Source organism: Cygnus olor, chromosome 1 (assembly GCF_009769625.2).
Source record: "Cygnus olor isolate bCygOlo1 chromosome 1, bCygOlo1.pri.v2, whole genome shotgun sequence".
NCBI classification, from domain to species: Eukaryota; Metazoa; Chordata; class Aves; order Anseriformes; family Anatidae; genus Cygnus; species Cygnus olor.
Window position 1 is genome coordinate 153,596,920 of NC_049169.1, and position 22,625 is coordinate 153,619,544.

Sequence of the window (22,625 nt, forward strand, 5' to 3'; positions counted from 1 at the left end):
AATTTAACTAAAGGGGAAAAAAAGGGAAAGGGGAAAAGGGAGGGGGAAAGGGAAAAACTAAACAAAACAAGTAAAGGCTGTGTGGAAGTGCAGAGGAAAGAAATTACTCTCTACTTCCCACAAATGAGCGATGCTTGACCACGTCCTTGAAGCAGGGCCTCAACGCACGTAGCCGGTGTTTGGGAGGAGGACAGACGTTTTCACAACGAGAGCCCACCCCTCCTCTCTTCTTCCTTTTTCCACCTTTTATTGCTGAGTGTGACATCATATGGTATGGAATATCCCTTTGGTAGGCTTAGGTCAGCTGCCCTGGTGATGTTTCTTTTCTCACTTTTTTGCCCACCCCCTAGGAGGGTAAGAGGGAGTCCTGATGCTGTGCCAGCACTGCTCAGCAGCAGACACAGCACTGGTGTGAAACCACTGCTGTTCTAGCTACAAGTGCAGAGCACAGCACTGTATGGGCTGCTGCAGGGAAAGTTAACATCCCAGCCAGACCCAGTACACTTGGGGACGTGGTTTAGTGGGTGACATTGGTGGTAGGGGGATGGTTGGACCAGATGATGTTGGAGGTCTTTTCCAACCTTAATGATTCTGTGATTTTATGATTCTTTGATTAAGTAAAAGCACTGCTGCTTTGTTTCCAAATAGGCAAAATGAGGTATGTCCCCATGAATGTTCCACTGGTACTATGCTTGAACTTCACAGTGTTAGAATAGATCAGAATACATGACTCCAGATCATTCAACAGCAGGTAATTTATTATTTTAGGGCCACTTTTAGCCAACCAGTTCAACTGGACAGAGACTAGCCATTAAATGTTGTGATCTGTACTTTCCTATAAACACCCAGAATCATGCTGTTTCTGCTCCAGGATCCACCACCAGGCACTTCCATGTCCGGTATAACAGATTTAGGAAAAACAGACTTCATTAGTACGGTCATCTGTTTATTCCAAATAGAAGATATTTGAGAACCCTTACAAAATGAAGAACAGACCAGTTTTTCCCTCAGGCCACTTAGGAGGTCAGTAGTTACCTTGTTCCATGCTCCTGTGCTTTCAACACTAACTCTTCCCCTTTTGTAGTAAACATATATATTCAAAATCAGCCTTAACAACTTCCTCTGCATTACAGACCCTTTGAAGTTAATGTCAAGATATATTTGTCTGTCCCGGGTTTTTTCAGCCCCTGAAATTCCTTTCATGTTTCCAATTTCAGCAGCTTATGATCCTGGTATTTTTCAAACAAACCCTATGAAGGAATGGAAATAATGCTGCACCAAGCTTCACGGCTCCCTGCAAGACCTCCTCACCAGCAGGAAACTCCACCATGGTCGTTCCCTTTGCCCAACGGCAGACATATTCCTGAGATGTTTGGTGTTATGTACCATTGCCTGGAGAGTTATTCTGGGGGTACTGACCCTCCTGCCCCATTTGTTTCTATATACAGCCTCTAGATTTTGCTCTTCTGAACTGTTAGAGGTTCAACACAGACTACCTACTGGGTGTCTCTGCAATCACCAAGCCTTTTCCGTATTCAGGTTCAATTAGCAAGTCAAAACACTGTAGCTAAGAATGCTTTCCAGGCAAATTTGCTAAACCATCTTCGTATCAATAAGAGACCATTTACTGTCATAGAAGACATGATTTTTAAATATGCTTCTTTCTGTGTTTCAGGAATCACTCAGAGTCAAGTGGTCAGACAGCGAAGCCCACCACCAGCAGTGCTGCAACTGCTAAGCACAAGCCTCTGTGTTTGGTGTGACAAGACCTTTGTTAAGAAAAAAAAAAAAAAAAAAAAAAAACCTTTCAGAGACTATTGTTTCACCTAAACAAAAGGGTATTTAACTGCACTCTCCTTTAACCCAGATGGAACGCTACTGTCATGCCAGACTTGTTGGGGAGGGTCTGTGACTAGCTATAAATCAAAGATGAGTATTTTGAGAATCACTGCCACCAGAATAACAATCCCTTCCAGACCCAACTGCAAAAAGAGGAAGTGCTGAAATTTTCATACTGTTAACAGAAGTCAAAAGACATAGTTACACTAAGCTGCCCAACTTCTTGTATCAAATAGTACACTAGTAAAATTTTACGAAGTCTCACTATTGTAAAACCAAGGTTTGTATGGAACCACAAAGGGAGAAGTTGGAGGAAGGGAGGAGAAGAAGGGGATGAGAAAAACACTGAAAAACCTACCTAAAAAAAACTGTTCTTCACATTGTCAAGAGCGTTCCTTTATCCTCCAGCTTCACTAAGACCTGAAGGAAAAACAGTCTGGGACTACGAAGAAAAATAGAGACTGAAGACTGGACTGAGCTCCGGCCCACTCTGAAAAGGAAAGTTCAGAAAAAGTTCGCAGGCCTTTTCAATTTCTTTAAGTGTGTATGAGATTGATTAAGCTTATTTCCAGACTTGCACTGTTGAAGGAGCCTCTCTAAAATCACAGGGTAGAGTAGATCTAGACTCCAAGCATCATTTGGTCAGAGTCACAGAAAATCTTCCTAGTCTGCACAAAGGAAAATTGAGCTCAGAAGCGTGAATGGATCTGCTGTTGCTTATATAAATGGCATTTTGCTATAACATGTTTTTAAATAAACTGTCTGCTCCCTTCCTCAAAAAGTTGAGGTTATCACAGCAAGGAGACAAGTAAAAAATAAACATGCCCACAACAGCCTACGGTTTCCAGGAATTGTGCTTGGGAGGATCTACTTGTAGCTTATTTTACTCTCCCCCCAACACGTGAAATGTCAGGAAACTCAAGTTCACACGTGTAGGGGACAGAAATCTCACCTGAATACACAGTCAGTCTTGCACAAAGTAGTCTGCAGGGGAAAATGAGGTGAAAGTCTCAAAAACACACACAGATGAGCACATCTAAGGCACGTCTGAGGCTCATACTTCTGATGAGATACTGAAATTCCCAGACTAGAATTAGTAGAAGTAGTATCACAGGCCTCACTTGGAAATAAATGGATATTTTTCTGAAGCAAAGAATGAGTAACAACAACAACAGAAAGCCTTCTTATCTAGCTGTTCTTCAGTATTTAAGAAAAATGCTATGTTGTAGTCTGCACCTTGACAGTTTGACTCACCTTACTGAATACTAAATATATGCGTGACCACTAGATGAAACTTGGAAGAGTTAAAAAAAAAAAAAAAAAAAAAAAAAGAGGAAAAAAAAGACAGTCTAAGACTATTTTTGAAGAATTTTTAATTATCTTTATGGTTTATGGTCCAAATGAAAGAAGGATAACACAGATGGTTTAAGTCATTATTGAAAAGTAAACGTATTAGTAAGCACAAAAACTTCCACTCAGATTGCTTCCTCTAAGTTCCTTAACAACTGATATATCCCACAAAGATTCATCTGCAATTATAGTCTTTACATTTACTTTAGTACCTCTTTTTTCCATAACCAGCCAGTTACACAGTATTTATACACATTTCCAAGTGTTACATAGTTGTGTTTACATTTATTGCTTTTATACACTCTTTGTGTTACAAATTAGCAGTTGATTCATTTCTTTATACCAAGATGCTAATTTTACTCTGGCTTTCAGTACACTGCACTTGGAAGGAACTAAATTTAAAACACTAAGATGCCCTAAAAGTCACCTTAAAAATGCATCAGAAAATGAAAAAATGCGTATCTCAAACATGATTACTATTTAAAACAAAATGATTTATTATACAACGGAAAGATTAAGGTTTGGTGACCATAATTAATTTTTCAATTCACTTGTAGTCAAATTTACCAAAATATTGTGAAATTCTGTTAGGTATCTAACAAACAGTAAACCTGTGAGATACCTCATTTGCACAATGCCTTCAGTTAGATAGCCGGACTTCTTCACGTACTTCAAGCGTTAATGCACATAATCCTAATTTTCTCCCATCTGATTATCTTGTTCATAGATTAAAAAAGGATAAAGGAAGAAGAAAGCTCTCCTGCTTTCTGAGCTCCCAAATGAATTCTCAATCCTGAGTTTATTCAAAATGAGAATATTCCCTCTGCGTCTGGTAGCCAAACTGAAATCAAATGCACAACGCAAAAGCTTTTCTGCATCTCAAAACATGAAAATACTTGCACTTCCAAAAATGTAAAAAGCAGAGCTCTATCCAACATAAAGACACTAAAAATTTAAAGGGCATCTCCCTTTCAGCTGCCTTTTGTATTTTAAATGATTGCATGCACTGAAAAAGGTGCATTTTTGACCTACTTAATTTGAGAGTCACTGATACAAAGCATTGTATTTAAGGGAAAATAACAGGTACAGGTAAGGCCTTTGAAGAAGTAATTATTGTGGTTCAAATTTAATCTGCCAGTTTCATTCTTAACATTTAAAAAAATATGTTTACTTTGTTTTTTTATCTACCTTATTGTCAACCTGCTTACCGTCCACAGTTGTGCCTCCTCCCAAGCCCTTTACCAAATGCTGCAGCCATCTCACCTTGCTGATTTTAAGTTAAGGTTTCCAAGGTGTTGCCTCCATACTGAAATATTTTTTTCTCGAAATCCTGGTGAAATACTAGAAAAGTGCTGCCAGCATGTGTGATCTATCTTCTCATCACAATTTCAAGACAATGCATCCAAGAAGTTGAAAATTTTCTCTTCCAGTTTTCCGGTGCTTTGACAACTTCTCCTTCCAGCTCTCTCTGCAGCTGTGCTGCCGCAGCAGGGATGGCACAGGATAAGACCACAAATGAACATTTTGCGTTACAACCAGGAGATTTCCAACCCATCTATGCACAAATTGCCCATAAGAAAGCGGAACGCTTCAGAAAGAGGGATGCTTCCCTACTGGTTTGGAAAGAAATGGTAATGGCTTCCACATTTCTTCTACATCTGGTTGTTGTTTACGGTTACAGAAGTGAAAATATGCCTCAATTTCTCTTTTTTCAGCCAGCAGAGACCAAATTTCAAATTGCACAACACAACTTGAACATCAACCTTTCTGTTTTATGGTGCAGACCCTCTTGGAAGAAAGAAGGTTATACAGGAGTAAAACACAGAGAAAGTACGCGTTGGAAGACAGCCTGTTTACCTGGGGAGAATAAAAGGCTCACACTGGGAAGTATGTCCTAATCATGCTAAAACAAACTCTAAATACAAACCAGTCTATTTGTTTTCTAGCCTTGCAATAGTTTTGATAAGCCCTACTTACTGTTAGAGATTACAGAAGCAGAACTCATTTTGATCAGTGACCGTACCACAATACTGAACAGCCACCAACACACTTAATCTTTGCAATACAGGACTACAGGAAAAAAAGAAAAAAAGACCACATACAACACACATGCTGATGTCCAGCAAGCCCTAATCCTTCCCTTTTCCCAGTGAGATGTCCCCAGATCACCTCCAGCAGCCAGAGAAAACAGCACTATTCTCAGTCCACGCAGCGCAGCGAGGTCAGCGGGAGCATCCTATGGGTACAGGACAAACTACTCCCACCCTTCAGTTATCCACCACGTCAAAGGCCAAACTCCAATGTTTTCCCAATCACTTTATCTCCTGGGTTTGCTCTGATGGATCCTGTGTTTCATCCCCACTTCCAAGCCTACGCAGCTCTCCCTGTACCATTGCATCAGAAAGTTCAGCTTCTAAGCGAATCAGCCTTCTCTGCTCACTGAGCCAACTTTAAATAAAGCTGCTAGAAAAACCATCGAGGTTATTACTAAACAAAGCAGACGCAGTCATGACCCTGGCATTTTCACCCTTCTCGCAACAAAGTACAAGTCTTGCAACTACTGCTGTGAGTAGTTAGTCAGAGGTGGGGAATATGAACTATGCGCACAGTTTGGGAGACTTGTGGCTTGCTTCCCATCTGTCTGAAGTGCTTAAGATGGGGAAACAGATAAACAACACTATCTATTTATGAAGTTGTTAGATCTTTTAAGTTAAGGAAAAGAACCAGGATTTCTTTTCTTTCTTTCTAATAGAAGAAAATGTAATTAAAAAAAAAAAGAGTAGAGACGTGAATATTCATTCCATTTAAAGTCTTTTCCCCAAAGTTAGTGAATTCTAGGCAAGAAAGACCAGCAGAACTGCCAGATTCAATACTGCTTTAAGGAAAGAGAAATAGTGTGTTATCACAGCCCTCAGCCCTACAAAGTGACTCCAACTTCTAGCACATTCTGCAAAAACGAGATATCTTTCAGGCAGCTTTCTTAATGGATTCATTCAGTGAGGAGCCTTCAAAGTTGCATTCATCTAATCAAAAAATAAAATAAAATTTAGTGGCTGCCTCAGTCAACAAGGAATACAGGCATACAGCCAGGCAGTGGAGAACCTGATAATGGATGCAAGGGACAGTGACACCTTCCGAAATTCCTGCAGCAAAATCAAGCTTGCTTGAAGGCTCTCGGAGGTATACAAATGAACTTCTTATTAAAGGCAGTTCTTTAAAAATAAGTCTGATGTTTTAAAGCTTTCATAGTCTTAACACATTTCTAGCAATATCTGTGTTCCACTAACATTTTTGGTATTTTATTCCCCTTTTGGTCTCTAGCATACCCAAGAAATGACAAGATATGCTTCTCCTATCAACCTTAAGCTCTGAAAACAGAGAGAAACTAACCAAAATAGGCCATCATGGATCTATGCCTTACTAAGGCAGATAAAATGACTAAGTACATGGTAACAAAAGGCAACCTCAAGGTTATTCATCACGAACTGCTTTAGCTCAGCGGAAAGATACGTAAATACATTTCAAGGAAAAAAAAAGTATGGAATATTTTGTAGAGTAAGGAAAGTAGTAGTTCGAGCCGAAATATTAACATTCAGAAGCAGAGAGAGAGACTGACAGACCTGATGATCCGGTACCCAGGTTACCCATGATCTGTCCCAAAAGCCAGTTAACAGAAAGCCAAACCACCGAAGAGCTCCCTCCCGCAGGTAACGCCGTGCCGGAGCAGGACGACCAGGAGCAGAACAAAAGCTTCCAGGGGAACCACAGGAACTGCCACAGCAGAGCAGCAAGGAACGAACCATTTGCAGGATAATGAAGCACACGGGCATATAAAGGATGTGGTCTGCAAGTTGAGTAGGAAGTTTGAAGATTCAGGAAGAATTAGAGCACTTTTACATAGGCCAATTTACCAGCAGGAAAAATCCCCAACAGTAAGATCATAAATTACGAAGTACCTTTTTTTTTTTTCTCCTCTTAATGGAAGCAGTGGTATTTATGACATCTGAAAGAAGCCTGAACAAAAACATCAGCCCTTATAGGGAGTACCCTTGAATCAGATCATGGATACACAAAAGACAATTTAGGACAACTGCCAAAATTCCTACAAACACTGGCTCTAGCCTGCAGTTACCTAAAACTGAACATACAGCTACGCAGGCAATGGAAATGAGAAACAGGAATCTCACTTTACAAATTACTGAACAAAAGTTTAAGCAGATAATATCAGTGGTAATTACCAGTCAGAATATAACGTCCTGTCCACCACAAAGTAAATGATCCATGGCTACTCCTCAAGGTTAAGCGATAGGAAAAAATATTGACTTTGATAAAAAACAACAAAAATATTGGATGGATTTCTCTTTGTGGAAGAATGATTGATTAAAAAATAACCATAATCTGAGACAGTGACTATCAAAAGGATCTGGCTATTGATAACTATTTCACAATCAGTGCATGCATTCTTCCTTCTTAATCACACAGTACAGAATAAGGTGTATATATAGAACTTATATGGCAATACAAAGCTTTTAAAGGCCATTTACACTTTTAATCTTGTGAAGATCGCAAAGAAAATCTTCAGTTGACTTTATGCTGCCACAGGGAGGAAGGAAAAAAGCTCCCAACACATCCATCAAGACAACTATCCTATCCCAAGCTTGCCATTGCCAGTTTATCCAAATCATACCAATCACACACAAGATCTATTGCAACATTTAAAGGCATCTTGCTAAAAAATATATATAAAATAGTTTTCTTGGGCCATCAAAACCCCATATAAGCCTCCAAAGATTTGCATTCCTTACTTACTGTTAAGAAAGCTGGAAGAATAACAGAAAATTAGTATTATTCAAAACCTGCATGCTTACACTTTTGTTGAGGATGTAAATCAACAGCTAACGAGTTCCAGGTCTCTGTATCAGCAACTGTTTTGGCTATAGGCTCACCAAAACTTTACAAAACATAAACAGTGTGTCATTCCATCTCATCGTCTCATCAGTGAAAAAGATTAATACAGACATTACGGATAAATACTGCAGAATACAGTCACAGACAGTAAGTGAATTAAAAAAATGGGGGTTGGAAACAAAAAATGCGCATAGAATTTAAGAGGAAAAGCCAAGTAAATATTGTACTAATAATCAGTATCACCAGGTTAGAATACCAAACGATTCTTACTACCTGAAAACCTCATAAAAATAGAGTCAATAGAAACCCACCTTTGTTAAAGGACTGATTTAGACTGCGAAGTGTTAGATTTATTTGCCCTTTATTTCGAGAAGAAAAGAAGAAAGAAATTAATTATCTTCTACGTGCTACTAAAACACCGAGAGTACAGACTTGCATGAATTTTGAGGGGGGTAGAGATGGGGAAAATAAAAGGTAGATGGAAGTAATGAGCACGAGAAACGGGCTACTATTCTTCCCTCAAACATGAACTGATGGCATATTGGGTAAGGATAATCCCCCACACAATTTCATGCATTCAAAGGCCAAAACTTTTGCTTGTGAACTGTCCCCATCGATTTTATTCCCTGCATGCCACATTAGGAAGCTAGCTACCCCCACGCTCCCAAACTTCATTGAGAGCTGCAGGCACACAGCGAGCCACGAGCTGCTTCCAGAGGCTGTCCTGTCTCTTCCAGAAGACCAGGGAGGTGTCATCAGGATATCAGCTTCCCCGTACTAACAACGGACCCATTTCACGCACGCTGTCGTGTGACTTGAATACAAAAGCGGATCTCCCTGCTCTTGATGCTTCAGGACACTGAGGTGGGACAGGTCCAGCCGCACGGAGAGCAGCAGCCAGCAGGCAGCCCTGGCCCCGTGCCCGGCCGAGGGGAGCTGCTCCATCCAGCCCACGCAGCGAGCATTAAATTTTCTTTTCCACTGAAACGTCTTTCCTATGAAGACTTCTTTCCCAGCCAAGGCGCACGAGGCAGAGCCCTCCAAGCAAGCACCCTGGTTGCTGCTGTTCCTTGCAGCACAAGGAATTTGATTAAGCTTCCTCAACGGGAGAGAGATAAATAAACACTGTAAATTAAACAAAACTATGCTGATGATCTCGGCGCAATTACTTCCAATTGATTTGAGTCTTTATTGTCCCCTCAAGCCTTTAGCTTCGCAGATGAAACAGGATCAGGCCGTACTGGAGGAATACCAAAGGAGGAGTTATGAAACTTTCCTTGAACACTTTGAAAAGCGACCAAACTAGCTTTTCTTCCTGACGAGATTCCAATTAAATTTAGCCTGGAAGTCTAATGAAAGACCAGGCTTTTCCAAGGCTTGTCACAGGCAAGCACGCTAATGCTTAGAATAAATTCAGTCATTGGTTAGCGCACACACACACACACACGCAAATTATAAATTGCTGCAGCGTATTTTATTTCACAAGAGTCAGGCAGTGCCAAAAGACTTGAGGAAACTTTTACCCGGCTGATATCATATAATCCAACTCTCAGGCATTTCAGCCTCCTCAAAGCTGAGCCAAGCTGTCACTTGATTGCAAAAGGAAGCACACGCGCGCAGTAGGGCTGCTTACTGCAACTCGGTTAGTCTATGGGAAGAGAAAAGCGCTCCTGAGAACGCCTCCGCAGAAAAATCCTGGAGTTACCTGCAGGTTTTCGAATATCCTCTTAGGTCCTGTTATAAGTTATCAGGTGAGTTTTATAATTAATGTTCAGATATTAATTTCATTAGGCTCAACCTACTTGCGAGGGCCAGACCTATTATTCTGATTAATCTTCTCTTCCAGGTATCCAAATCGCATTTTCCTTGCCAAGCTGGAACCCTTCTCAGAATCGCAATCCCTAAAAGGCACTTTGCTCCGAGGATAGCCCAGAACAGTTGACGAAGCAAGGCTTTACAATTTCTAGAAGCTTTTTACATTTTCCTGTAGACATTGTGTAGATGTGTAGCTACCATTTTCCCTTCATGGCACATACTCAAACTTCAGTTCCAATCCTTTTAAGTGGAAGGAACTTTGCTTGGGTTGAGGGGACATTTTATTCTGACAGAAACAGGCAGAGAAGTAGAACAGTAGAAATCTTCCTCGGGATTTTTTCTACTGAGTCACGTTTACGCTAAAAACTCTGAGATTTCTTGAAGGACAGACATCGTCTTATCCTGCAGCTAGAAATATCCTCAGTAACACAGATTTTTGCAGAGATTCCATGCCCTGAGAAGAAAGGGTATACCCAGCTCTTGCTCTTATTTCTTTACATAACACTGTAAGGGAAAAAGTAATTCTAATATTTACATCCACCCATCCCCACTCAAACAACTCACCATTTACAGTTAACTGCTTCAGCTTGAATCGGGTTATTCTTCGCCCATATTGTAGCTATTCTGTTCTCATCACATCACCTATTTTCTGTTTAACATAGTTTAAAGAACAACATAAAACACAATCTTCAAACATTACTCTCACTTAAATTAAAGAAAATCTGAAGGAAATTTCTCAAGTTTTATCTAGTGTCCCATGAAATTTCACCAATGGATCTAAGAGTCAACGCAACCCCAACAGGTACACAATTATGGACAATACTGTATTCAGTTTTCATTCTTTCAAATACATGTCTGAATTTCTTCAATATATAAACAGGATGGGGGTTTTATTCTTGTTGTTGTTGTTGTTGTTTTGTTTTTAAAATCGGAGAAAAAACGAGAAGTCTATGGCTTGGTTCCAAAAAAAAGAAAATGCTTCTGAATCGCACATTCTCAGTATATGTACAAACAGATACACACACACACCACTCCATCACAGCGATGATCTAATTTTTCGGTCATACGCTTGTCGTGTGCTGCTATTAGTCCCTGGCTCTCCCCCATCATGTACTTTCTCTTCATTTGGGAAGACAGGATGGCTTGGTTCTCTCAAGCAGAGAGCTACCATCAAGTGTCATTTGCTCGTCCATTGCTTCCAATGATCCTTGAAGCGTTATTACAACTAGAAACTGCTCCAGTGATTTCTCTGGTGCCTTAGCATGCACTCAGTGCACTCAGCATTGAGGGAGATATACTCATGTTCAAGGTATCGCGTGATCGACATTTTCTCGGTGCAGGCTCAGGACCTTGGGTTGCTCTTCAGCAGCTGGACAACCAGGGACGAGCTCCAGGTGGACACCCAGCTCCTGCTTTGGGGCTTCGTGGGATAACAGCGCCCTGCTCATGGCTAGGGGAGGCATTCCCAGGTGGCCATGGGATCTCATGCCTGGTGTCAGTGCGGCCAAGGCTTCTGACACAAATTTCACTTTCCAAAGAGGCTTTGCTACCGCTATGTTTGCTTCCTGCCCACTAAGAGCCACCAGAGTCAGTGCTCAGGGCTGGGGAGCACCACAGCTCACAAGGACTGCTTTCCACCACCCGATGGAAAGACAGGGATCTCCTGGAAAGAGTGCAGCAGAGGGCCACAAAGATGATACAGGGCCTGGAGCACCTCCCCCATGAGGAAAGGCTGAGAGACCTGGGTCTGTTCAGCCTGGAGAAAAGACTGAGAGGGGATCTCATCAACGTGTATAAATACCTGAGGTGTGGGAGACAGAGGGATTTGGCCAACCTCTTTTCAGTGGTTTGTGGGGACAGGACAAGGGGTAATGGCCACAAGGTGGAGCACAGGAAGTTCCGCACCAACATGCGAAAGAACTTCTTCACAGTGAGGGTAACGGAGCACTGTAACAGGCTGCCCAGGGAGGTTGTGGAGTCTCCTTCTCTGGAGATATTCAAGGCCTGTGTGGACGCCTACCTGGGCAACCTGCTCTAGGGAACCTGCTGTGGCAGGGGTTTGGACCCGATGACCTCTTGAGGTCCCTTCCAACCCCTACAATTCTGTGATCCTCGTCCTCAGGCCTCTGCCCTACAAAAAGCCGCTGTCCCGAGCACATCCCTCCTGCCTCCTCCCGACACCATCCCACTGCTCACCACGCAGCCAGCGGCACAAGATATCGACTCCGACACGATGCCCCAGCTGAGGCACAGCCACCGGCATCTCCCCTCATCTAGCACTAATTAAGCTTTGGCTTATTTAAGCCTGGAGTTGCCCAACAATTTGCAGATAGAAATTAGTCGGAAACAAAGAGCTAGCATTGCCGTCCAAGCCTCAATTGTAAATAACACGACGAAAACTGAGGTAGAAAAACCCACGCCATCAAGTCGCCACCAGCGACTTCTCTTCTGCTACATGTCCTCTCTTCCAAGTTCACTTCTGACTCGCTCGTTTTAGGCAAACCGACCCCGTGTCCCTGGGACCGCTCCATTTGGGACTTGTTTCAAAACTCAAATATTATTAGTAAACGACGAGCTGTGCGCAGCACTTCATTACAATGCCTTTTAAAACCTTTTTTATATTTAAATGGCAGAGCCGCTTGCCCTTCTCTCCACTGGAACACCATCATGCCATCTGCTTTCTCTTTGTTTTATGTATTTATTTGCTACTGAGGCACTTTTAGGATATTTTCTGCTAGCTTCAGGTTCAATATTTATTGACTGTATATTTTAGGAATCCTCTCCTTTTTGCTCCTTTTCTATTTCTCTTCATGGTTTCTAGTTCATTTTTCACAGTACTGACAATCGTGCTCAACATTTCAAAGGACACAGGGAAAAAATGGTTCTGCGACTACACATTAAACAATTTTATTTTATATATTACACCAGTTAATTTAGCTAAGCCGAAAAAAATGGCTAATGAACACTGGTTACGACAGCACAATCATACAGTTAGTCTTCCGAGATGCACATACCAATGCCTCTGTTTAAAAAAAAAAAAGCAAGAAAAATATTGGATATTTAATATATCAGAGACAGACATTAATGTCTTACAACGCTAAACGGAGATTTTCAGGAGGAATTTCCATGAAGACAAGATAGGAGCATAGGTCTTCAGACAAAGAGACTGAAAATTACCTCCAGGGAGGCTATTCTTACATGTTGACATGAAAAGTGCAGCTTTTATAATGCACTCAGGCTGCTTGGTACATAAAGTTTTACACACTTTTAAATCTCTAAAATGTCCGGGAACCGAAACCTCCCTACCCATTTTCTCTTTAATATTTGTTATGCTGTTAAGGGCCTGAATACTAACTGCTCACTAGAAAATAGAAAACTCTCCTGAGGAAAAAAAAAAAAAAAAAAAAAGAAAAACCTAACCCAGTAACTTCTGCAGACTTTTACTATTACAAAATCTTTACCTTCCCTTTTAGCCTTGATGTTTAAGAAAATAACCTCAGGCAGGACAAACTAAACAAATCATACTTTTCCTTAATCTGAAAAAGACACCGCTATTATACACCACAGCAAGAGCTGGCCGGAGCCTCCCCAGCTGTAATCACTGTTACTGCAATCATAAGGCTGCAGAGAATTAGCAAAATAAAAACAAGTCGGGCTCATTTCACTTTGATGGTATGCCACGAGCAGCAAACTCCGGGATAATTCAAAGCAGGCTGGAAGAGAAATGAGGGAGAGGAATGGAAGAGCAGAAGAGAAGCCAGCCTCTTCTCCACCCCCAAAGATGCCCCGTCCTCCCTCCCCACGAGCATCCAAGAGCAGGGTGGCCAGAGAAACTCTCCAAGCGCGCCAGATACCCGCTGTGTTCCCAGAGCCGCCGAACGATGGGAAGCCCTGTTCCAAAGGAGAACAGACGGATATCCCCCCCAGCCTCTCTTTCCTCTTAAAAGAGGTTTATTTTTACGATTCATTTTCACTTATTTATTAACATCAGGGAAAACGTGTACCTAGTGTGAAAGCCTGCTCAGAATCCCTGCCCCAATTTGTGCAAGACAGCCCGAAACCCACCTTGGAAGGGAAAAAGGCTGCTACCAAAAGCACGCTCGCCATTTCAAATAATTTCACAGCAACCTTCCGCTCCCCTGAACTTTCAGGCCAGGGCCAATGCCGCGCAGACCTGCTGAACAGGAAGCCTCATTATTCCAACATGTTCAACCCAAGCGATAGGGAGTTTCACAGTAAAACTGATAAGAAGAGACATAAAAGACTAATGAGCAGCCTGCCCGCGCTCCTTTGCGGGGCTAGCAGAGGTCCCCGCAGAACACCTTCGGTATTGTTCAGTGGGTAAACGGGGACTGGGACACGTCCAAAAATAACAGGCAGGGACGTATGGAAGAAATAAACACGACGTCTGTGGCTCGAGCGCTTAATCCAAGCACGGAAAAAAAATTATTTGAGGGAGAGTAACCAACAGAAGAAATGCGTGATGCCGAGCAGAAAGAGCCAATTAAATGTACACAGGTTACTGAGCAGCAGGACCCTCTTTGTGCTGTTTGATGGCCAGCCCAGTGCCACATCTGCTGCCTGAATAAATTGACAAATCTCTTCGTGACCTGTGCCTGGGGTGCAGGTGACTGAAAATAAGGGTCCTTGACTAAGGAGACGCAGTCGGCAGTATTACTAGTGACCAGCGATCAACCAACCGGTCCTGCAGTAATCAGGAGCGAAGGACGCAGAAAGCCCAGCAGCGGCCAGCAGAAGCAGCAGCCCCTGGGAGGGAGAAGGAAGCACATGGGACTTGGTATTGTTCGCTATTCCTGATAGGTTTTCCAGCTTACCAGTAAGTCATCTTTTGACCTAGAAAAAAATAAAAATAAACACAAACCACGTGCTCTTCCCTGGCCGTATTTTGCACCAGACAATCCAGGTACCCTAGCAGCCTGCCCTAGAAGCAGCGATCGCATTTCCTCCATGGCCTGAACTCAGAGTTGTTGCTTCAAGCATTGATATCTTGCTAGAATATCACCGTTCAGAAAGTCACAGCTTCTCCTCAGACACAACGAGGAGAAGTATCTCCATCTCCAGCTGCAGAATTTCTGTAATACCTTGGGTGGGATACACAGAAATGCGCTGGGGTGTCCTGCAGGAGGGGGGGGAAGGCACCCACAACATCTTTTCACTTCTGTGCTGACATACCCAAGGAGGGAGAGAGCTTGAAAGTTAACTTTAAAGCAACTTAGAGAGTCTCACAAGACAGTCGAATCACATGCCAAATAGAGTGGAACAACCTCTTAACGTGCTTTCATTGTGGCAAATTCAGTCACCCTGCAAGCTCCAAAACGTCACTTTGGCCCCGATGCAAAGCCAAAGGAAGGAAACTGGGATTGAAATCATCGTGAACAGTACTACTCATTTTAGAAATCTTGCACCAAGGGATAGCAGACTCTGGCTTCAGTGCTAGGGTAGGGAAGAAAGAAAAAAAAATATATATATATATATTTCAAGGCAAGCAGCAGAGCAAGGCAAGGCACCATCAGTGAGGGAAGCAGCAGCACTGTCTCCCACCTTGCAGCAGGCTTCCTCATGACACCCACTTAATAACCTGGGGTACAAAACACAGTCTGCAAACACCATCCTGCCCTACATTAAAATACCATCCACCCCTTGCAAGAATTCCTCGCGACCAGTAGCAAACGTGCGCTGTACAGCACTCTTCTACTGTGATGCTCAGTATCCAGATTCCATGGCTTCAGATTTATGCTCTTTGCTCCACTCTATAAAGCAACACCGAAGCAGATTTTACTGTACAGAATTCACCACCTAACATCCAAGGGCACGTTACAAAAAAATCACAATTCCTCCCCTCAGGATCAAGAGAAAACAGTACTCCAGCACCCCCATGAATTTCACCGGAAGGTTTTATTTTATTTGAACAGCAACTAACAGAGCCACCATTCTTTCTCATTAAGCCCTTTTTTAAACATCCTAAACCCTCAAAATGATTTCCCCCATTTATACGTCCAGATTAAAATAAAAAAAGGAATTTCAAACCCTGCGTATCAAGTCCCCCCAAAAGGCGGATCACATTTTCCTTTCTCACAATATTTAATCAACTCCGTTTCATTACAGACAAGGCTAAAGAGCTCATAATGCTGCAATTGATTACAAACAAGATAGTGCCCGCATCTGACGAAGACTGACCTAATTGTCTGAGTCATCTACATTTCTGCAGGCCAAATTTACTGACATTTTGCGCAAACCCAAAGCTGACTGAGCCCGGTGACCTTTTATACCTCTGTAATTAGTCTTCTGTGCCTCTACAACCAGAAAAGCAAGTCGCCCCTTTACTCTGCCTAAGCCAGCAGCCCATCTGTAAACTATAAACTTTGCAGCCTGCTCAGTACCTACCAGTCAGTGAAGTACAAAAACCACCAACAAAAAAAGCCCCACCATGTGAAATACACAAACTGCAACCTTTCAAGGTCATGAAATTAAGTCTGGAAAGGCCCCTTTAGGATAAACATGCCGGTTTCTAAAAGAAGAAGCAAAACAAGCAAGGCAAGTTGGTGGACAAATTCTACAAACAGGATTTTTATCGTGCTTTCCTAAAAAAAGGACAATATAAAATAAGGACGTTGGCATAGACATGCACCATGAAAAAACAATGGGGGCATGGTGGGGGGGAACAGAACCCCAAACCAGTAAGTTTAATCTCTTCCACTAAGTTCACAGCACAGTATGAAAAATACGATGCCAATTGTGCACTAGAATGTAACCAATATTCATAACACAGATTTAACTACCGAAAATATTCGCTAGAACTTCATTTAGGTGCACTATCAAGTTTTGCACTCCGATCCTACAGCTGCAAAAAATACTTCCTAATTTTTTAGCAGAAGATGATGAGATGAGTGGGTTGTATCGAAGTCCTGGATCCAGACCTCCAACACGGTCAGCGAGACAGGGAGCCACGCTTCCCCAAGAGGAGCAGCAGGGAGGACTGGGCAAGAGCAGAGACATGCTTCAAATGAGGGGAAATTTAAGAAAGGGGGATGGACACAGAACACGCAGGCGCAGCTGGCAACTTGCAGGTGATTCTCCACACCCAGGGCTGCCAGTCCTGAAGTTTCTCTGCCCAGCCATTAGATTTCCACTGCAAGCACCGAAAACAAGCCCATCCCATGGACCACCCTTCCCCAGCTTTCTGCTCTGGCAGAAGCCAGTCTGGGAGTCACCGCATTTGTCAACCTCTTTTAGAAATCCTAGCCCAAGAGCACACCAGTGATTTAATGCAAAGATACTTCAAGGAAAAAAAAAGCAAGTTTTGTGCAACTCCATCACCAAACATACATAATACAAAACTGCCAGCACTGGCAGCCTCATCTTCATTAGCATCAAGAATTTTATATTTTTTAAAATGAAATGCCAGCTTTCATCATAGATGAATTTCTTAAGTGGAAGCTTGGATTTTTTCCTAAGTCAAATTAATCTAAAATCAGCAGGGAAAAATCACTGAATAGTTCTATAACTTTAGAATTCTCTATCTGAATTTTAATGCAGAAATAAATCTCCTAAAGCGAGTCATTTTCTTTTCTTTTTTAAACCGTCACATTTAAGCAGCATTTCCCCTTTGGTCATTCATCACCCACAATCTTCTTTCCAAAAAAAATTGGTTGCAAGTAGCAAGTTTTAAGACACTGATTGCACAATGACTAATGAACTGTGTCAACTTGGGGAAAAAAAAAAAAAAAAAAAAAGATTTCCAATTTGAAATCCAGCCATTAAGTAAAAGTCAGGCTTTGGTGTTCCACATTCGGTCTGTTACCAACTTTTGACATTTTGAAGCCGCGTGTCACTGTGTGTGAAGCATGCTGCCCACTCTCCTTGTGTATTTGGCTCAGTCAAGACAACAGAGCGCTGGAGAAAAAAACAATTTAGTTGGCCATACTGAAGACTTTGCAAAAGGCAAGCAGAGCAGTCCAGTTTTCTAACCCCTTCCCACGAGGCTGACAGCTGGCCCTGCTGCCAACAATCCCTTCCACAGCTAAATTTGAGCTTCGGTCCGCAGGGAAAAAACGAACCGAGCGTCTGGGCAGACTTACCGGCATCAAAACTTGCCAAAATAGCAGTCGTAACTCGGCGCGTTACGAACAACCCCCCATCCTTGCTGCTTACCAAGGGGAGAAGGAGGCTCTGGAGCCGAAGCACGGCTACGAGAGTGATGGATTAGCGAGGCAGGAGGCCACGGGGGATCCCGGCCCATGGACTACCCGTCCCGGCGTGCACCCTGCCGGCTCGGTGGCGGCCCTCGGAGCACACGTGCGGCGAGGCTAAGAGGATTCCCCGCTTTCAGAGAGCTGCTGAACCGTTCCAGCCCGAGCCAGACACCGCAGATCTCCAGTAAACGTCCCTCAGTTGAGGGAACGGAAAATAAAAATAAAGAAATTAAAAACAAACAAAAAAAGGGGGGGGGGTGTCTTGATTCAGAAGAACGTTTGGGGCTTTGCTTAGCCGGACCGCTGGAGAGTTTTATTGTTGTTGGCTCGAAGCCAGTGTCAGCCGCTCGCTGTAAATACGTAGTGGAAGCGACGCAAGGAGCAAGAGTCAAAGTAGCTGGGAGACGGGAAGAATAAAAGCACCAAGCAACACCGGGGCGATCGTCCTTCCCCTCCCTGGGGACACGCCGCCTCGAAGGAAACCCTGCGAGGAAAGGCTGGCACGGAGAAGCGACACGCCGCCCGCTTCATTTATTTCACGCCAGCCACCAAGCCAACCCAGCAACTTTAAAAAAAAAAAAAAAAAAAAAAAAAAAAAAAAAAAAAAAAAAACCACCTCCACAGAGTTTGTGCGCTTTAAAATAAAATACAGAAGCAGAAGCACAAAAGATAAGGCCTGCTCCCCACCAGCTCCCACTCCGGACATAAACTCGCAAACCCCACCCGAGGGTCGGTGGGGGTTTGGGGGAGGCCGGGCCAGGACCCCCGCAGCCCCACGGAGCCTCGGGGGGCCCCGGTAGCAGCGGGGACCGCGGGGACCCCCCTCGGGGGCCGGCAGGGTCGGGCACGGCTCCGCCCGGCACCCATGGGTGCCCCCCTCGGGGCTCCCTCGGCAGCCCGGGGGGCGAACAAAAGCCCCTCCGCCGTCGGTCTGTCGGTCGGTCGGTCGGTCCGTCCGGTGCCTCCCCGCGCTGCTAATGGGATTAAGCCGGGCTGAGCAGCGCCCTCGGGGCGCTGTCACCGCCCGGGGAAAGGGCGGCGGGGCCGGGGGCGCCGCTCCCCGTTGTCGCCGCCGGTGCCCGGTGCCGGTCCCGCCCGGTCCCATTGTTCGCCCTTACCGTGTGCGGGGCTGGGGCTGCCGGGGCTCCTCGCTGCGGCTGGTGCGGGGACAGTGGCGCTCGGCCGCCGGAGGTCCGAGCCATTAAAAGCTCCGCGGGGAGGAGAAGGAGGAGAAGGCGGCGGGAGGAGGAGGAGGAGGAGGAGGAGGAGGAGGGCAGCGGGGGGCTCGCAGGAGCAGGGTCGCCATGTCCGGCTGTGCAGCGCAGAGGGGGGAGCCCGGCCGGCCGCCCGGGGTGCGGAGCAGAAAGGGGGCGAGGCGGCGGGGGGCAGCCCCTGCTGCCGCCTGCAGCCCGGGGGAGCGGCAACGGGAAGGGCGGCCGCGCCTCCCCTAAGCCTGCCTCCTCCCGGAGGGGGGGCCGCCGGCGGCAGGAGGCGGCCGAGAGCCCCCTCCAGCGTTCACGGGAGGCGGCGGCGCCTCGCCGCGGCCGCCCGCCTCCTTGCTGCCGGGGGGCGGCCTGAGGGGAGCCTGAGGGGCGAGGCGGGCAGGGCGTGAGGGGAGGCGCTCGGGGGTCGCTGCCGCGGTGTGGCACCGGGTTAGGGATCGGCACCCACCGGTGTGGGACTGGTGGTCTCGTTCCCGGCTGGCAGGAGCTTAAAGCTGGGTCCGGGGGGAGCCCCGGGGGTGTCACCTCAAGGGGGTTGCGCAGAGCTGGGATCCCTTGGTTCCCTGCCCTAAAAATAACGAGAAATAAATGCTGGGTTTACCAAGAGGTATCACTCCACACTCCTCGTACTCCAAGCACTTCTCTGAGACACCTGAGAAAGGACTTGGTGGTGTACGGGTGGCATATTCAAGTTCTATGTTCATTACTTGCTTCGTCATTAGATATCAGCAGATTACAGCGCAGTAAAATTTAACAGGTAGCAGCAATCGGAGCATCAAGGGCTGTCTCAAAAGCCTCCGCTCCAGGACGTGGGCTGAAAGAAATTCAGGCGAGGACCGAGGCTGGGGACCACACCTCTTCCAGAGCCACTGCACATCCATTCCCTCAGAGAAGATTTAAAGCTGTGGCAAAGAGGTTCCCAAATACACCCAGGACCAGCATAAACGTTTGCAGACAGCAGCTCACACCACTGTCCATTTCTTTAAGCGTTAGGATGTGCCTCTCTTTTCAGCATTTTCCTGCCTTTTACCCAATATTTTTTCCTGAAGATGACTTGGGGGGTAGAGCACACAAATGAGTAATGCAGAGGAAACACTTCAGGCCTTAGAAGTTCTCTCAGGGACTCAGGAGGGAGCAGTAAACTAATTGTGTAGTTATAGAGTTACTGTTCTGAGCACCTAGCATCTGTGGGCCATTTGAGGAGCCCAACTGCTATCCCCGGATAGCATATTTTCATCATTGCAGCAAAGAGAAAAGATATGTGAACGCCATAAATATTTTCTCCTCTAAGCCTTGCCCTTGCTAAATCCCCAAAAGACAGATTCCTCTGCTGTCAACAGCAATGCCTCTATGCACAAACACCTCACGACAGATACCTTGGTGTATCTGCAAAAATACGCCAATCAACCTTGTGAGATCAAGAGATCTCCGTTTCTTAGGTCAGTCCCAAAACTTTAGCCGTGTACATGGGTTACTGACTGAAAGGCTGGAAATTGTCCTTAGCTGTCAACACTTGATAAGATAGTAATTACTGTCATATTCCCCCAGACTTTTTCCCACACAAAATGCACGGTCTGTCAATAGAAGACCAAAAGGAAAGGCTGCCTGCTCATTCTAACAAGATCCATGATTAAAAACACTGGCATAATTAATAAGTCCACCCCCCCCCCCCCCCCCCCCCCCCAAATACTTACTTTGTCAGCAGCTTTAACCACTAATTAAGGTGCTGTTGCAGTAAGAGCAGGACCACAGGGATCAAGCATAACATTTAGAATTTCCTGGTGTTTTTTATGTAGACTTCCAAATCACTGATGCCTCATTCACACCTAACAAAGAGTTGTTGTAATCTACGTCACATGGGTGAGGTCATCTTCAGTGCCTTCCACGTTTGAGTGACCTTGAAACTTTTCTCACCGCTAAACAGAAGTAGCAGGTTGCCCTGCAGCTATTTGATCATTCACTACTGAGCTCCAAAAAGCAGCAGTAAAATATTCTCTTGAATGGTAAGCTTACTGAGTCATCAAACGTGGTAACACATTGGTCATTTCTCCAGGAGCCACAGACAAGCTTGTGTCTGGTTTATTTAATTGACTCTGTTCTTGAGTCTTCTGGAAATATCAAGCACAACTAGCAGCTGACATCTAAACAAGCTTCTTTATTGTTTCTCAGAGTGTTTATCTGGTCAGTCATAGTCATCGCTCACAGATCCATTCCCATTGACGCTCTCTACGGTTCTAAGCAGAGTTGTTTTTTTTTCTCTGAAAATGATTTCTCTCTTGTAAATTACACATGGCAGCAGCTCGTACTCTTCTGGTGTGATTGTGAAGAAAAGCATTCATCGTTGCTGTTAGCTTCCTGTAGTACATAAGGTCACATTTTTTTCCCTGTTGAATGAGATACAGAATTTGTTGGGACATTAAATAAAAAGGAGAATTTCAGAGAGAGACAGCATCTGGTTTCTTGAAAAGAAGGTGAATTTAGAAAAAAAAATGGTTCTAGAAAAAAATGGTCATGTTTCTGAAAGGAAACACACAAGATCTGTCTGCATCCACTGACATAGAAGAGAAGAACCGGAACTGAATTTCAGGTTAAGCAAAACCAAGCTGGCGCCACTGTTCACTTCTGCCTTACCTGAGAAGGGAAGACGTGTTACAAGGGTTCTGTCATCTTGAGAGACTGCCTCTCTGTGCCTCCTGCCTAATTCCCTGTTAGGAAAAAAATAGCAGCAGCTACAGTGGAATGCAAATACTGATCCTTGGAAAGCTCTCACTTTTTACAGCTCTTCTATGCTGGAATGTTTTGCAGTTATTTTTTTGATTGAAATTTTCTCCTATTTGCTGTGAAGTTCTAGGGTGCATGTATGTACACAGGTAATTATGGCAGAGTGCCTGCAAATTCGCATTTTTACCTGCCATATGATAACTTGTTTGCCTGCCTGTGTACTTTGTCATACTAAATTGTTGCACTCAAAATCCAAGTGTGTGGATTAAGTTATTTGGTCTGGTTTACACTAATGTCAGACTATGATTCTTTTGGCCTTAATCTGTGTCTGTTTTCTAAACGACTTCAAAAATGTGTTGAGTTCAAATATTTTTCTCTGTTTTATTAAGGAGAGAGGCTAAGATGCTGCCCTAGTAGAAATCTGGGTATTTCAGCTACATCTTTTGCCTAAGTAAATCTTTTTTTTCATAAAACATTCCACAGATGTTTTCCCTGGAGCCTGAAATTTTGTTTCAAAGACCCTTTCAGCAAATACTTTTGTGCTAGATTTATCAGT

General features: G+C 44.2%; 1 protein-coding gene across 5 annotated transcripts in view; it reads right to left on the minus strand.

The window, feature by feature from the left end:
• FARP1 (FERM, ARH/RhoGEF and pleckstrin domain protein 1) overlaps positions 1–20,285 on the minus strand; it is a 209,247-nt gene extending 188,962 nt beyond the window's left edge. For 2 of the 5 annotated variants that reach the window (XM_040538357.1, XM_040538347.1), the window contains exons 1-2: positions 20,108–20,285; positions 19,244–19,318 (exon numbers count right to left, since the gene is read on the minus strand). In XM_040538357.1, the coding sequence (XP_040394291.1) occupies positions 19,244–19,318; positions 20,108–20,229 (197 nt within the window). In that variant the 5' untranslated portion in view covers positions 20,230–20,285. Of the gene's footprint in view, positions 1–19,243; positions 19,552–20,107 lie in introns of those variants that run through there. The other 3 variants (XM_040538339.1, XM_040538331.1, XM_040538376.1) reach the window with 3 other exon arrangements.
• Between the last annotated feature and the right edge of the window lie 2,340 nt (positions 20,286–22,625).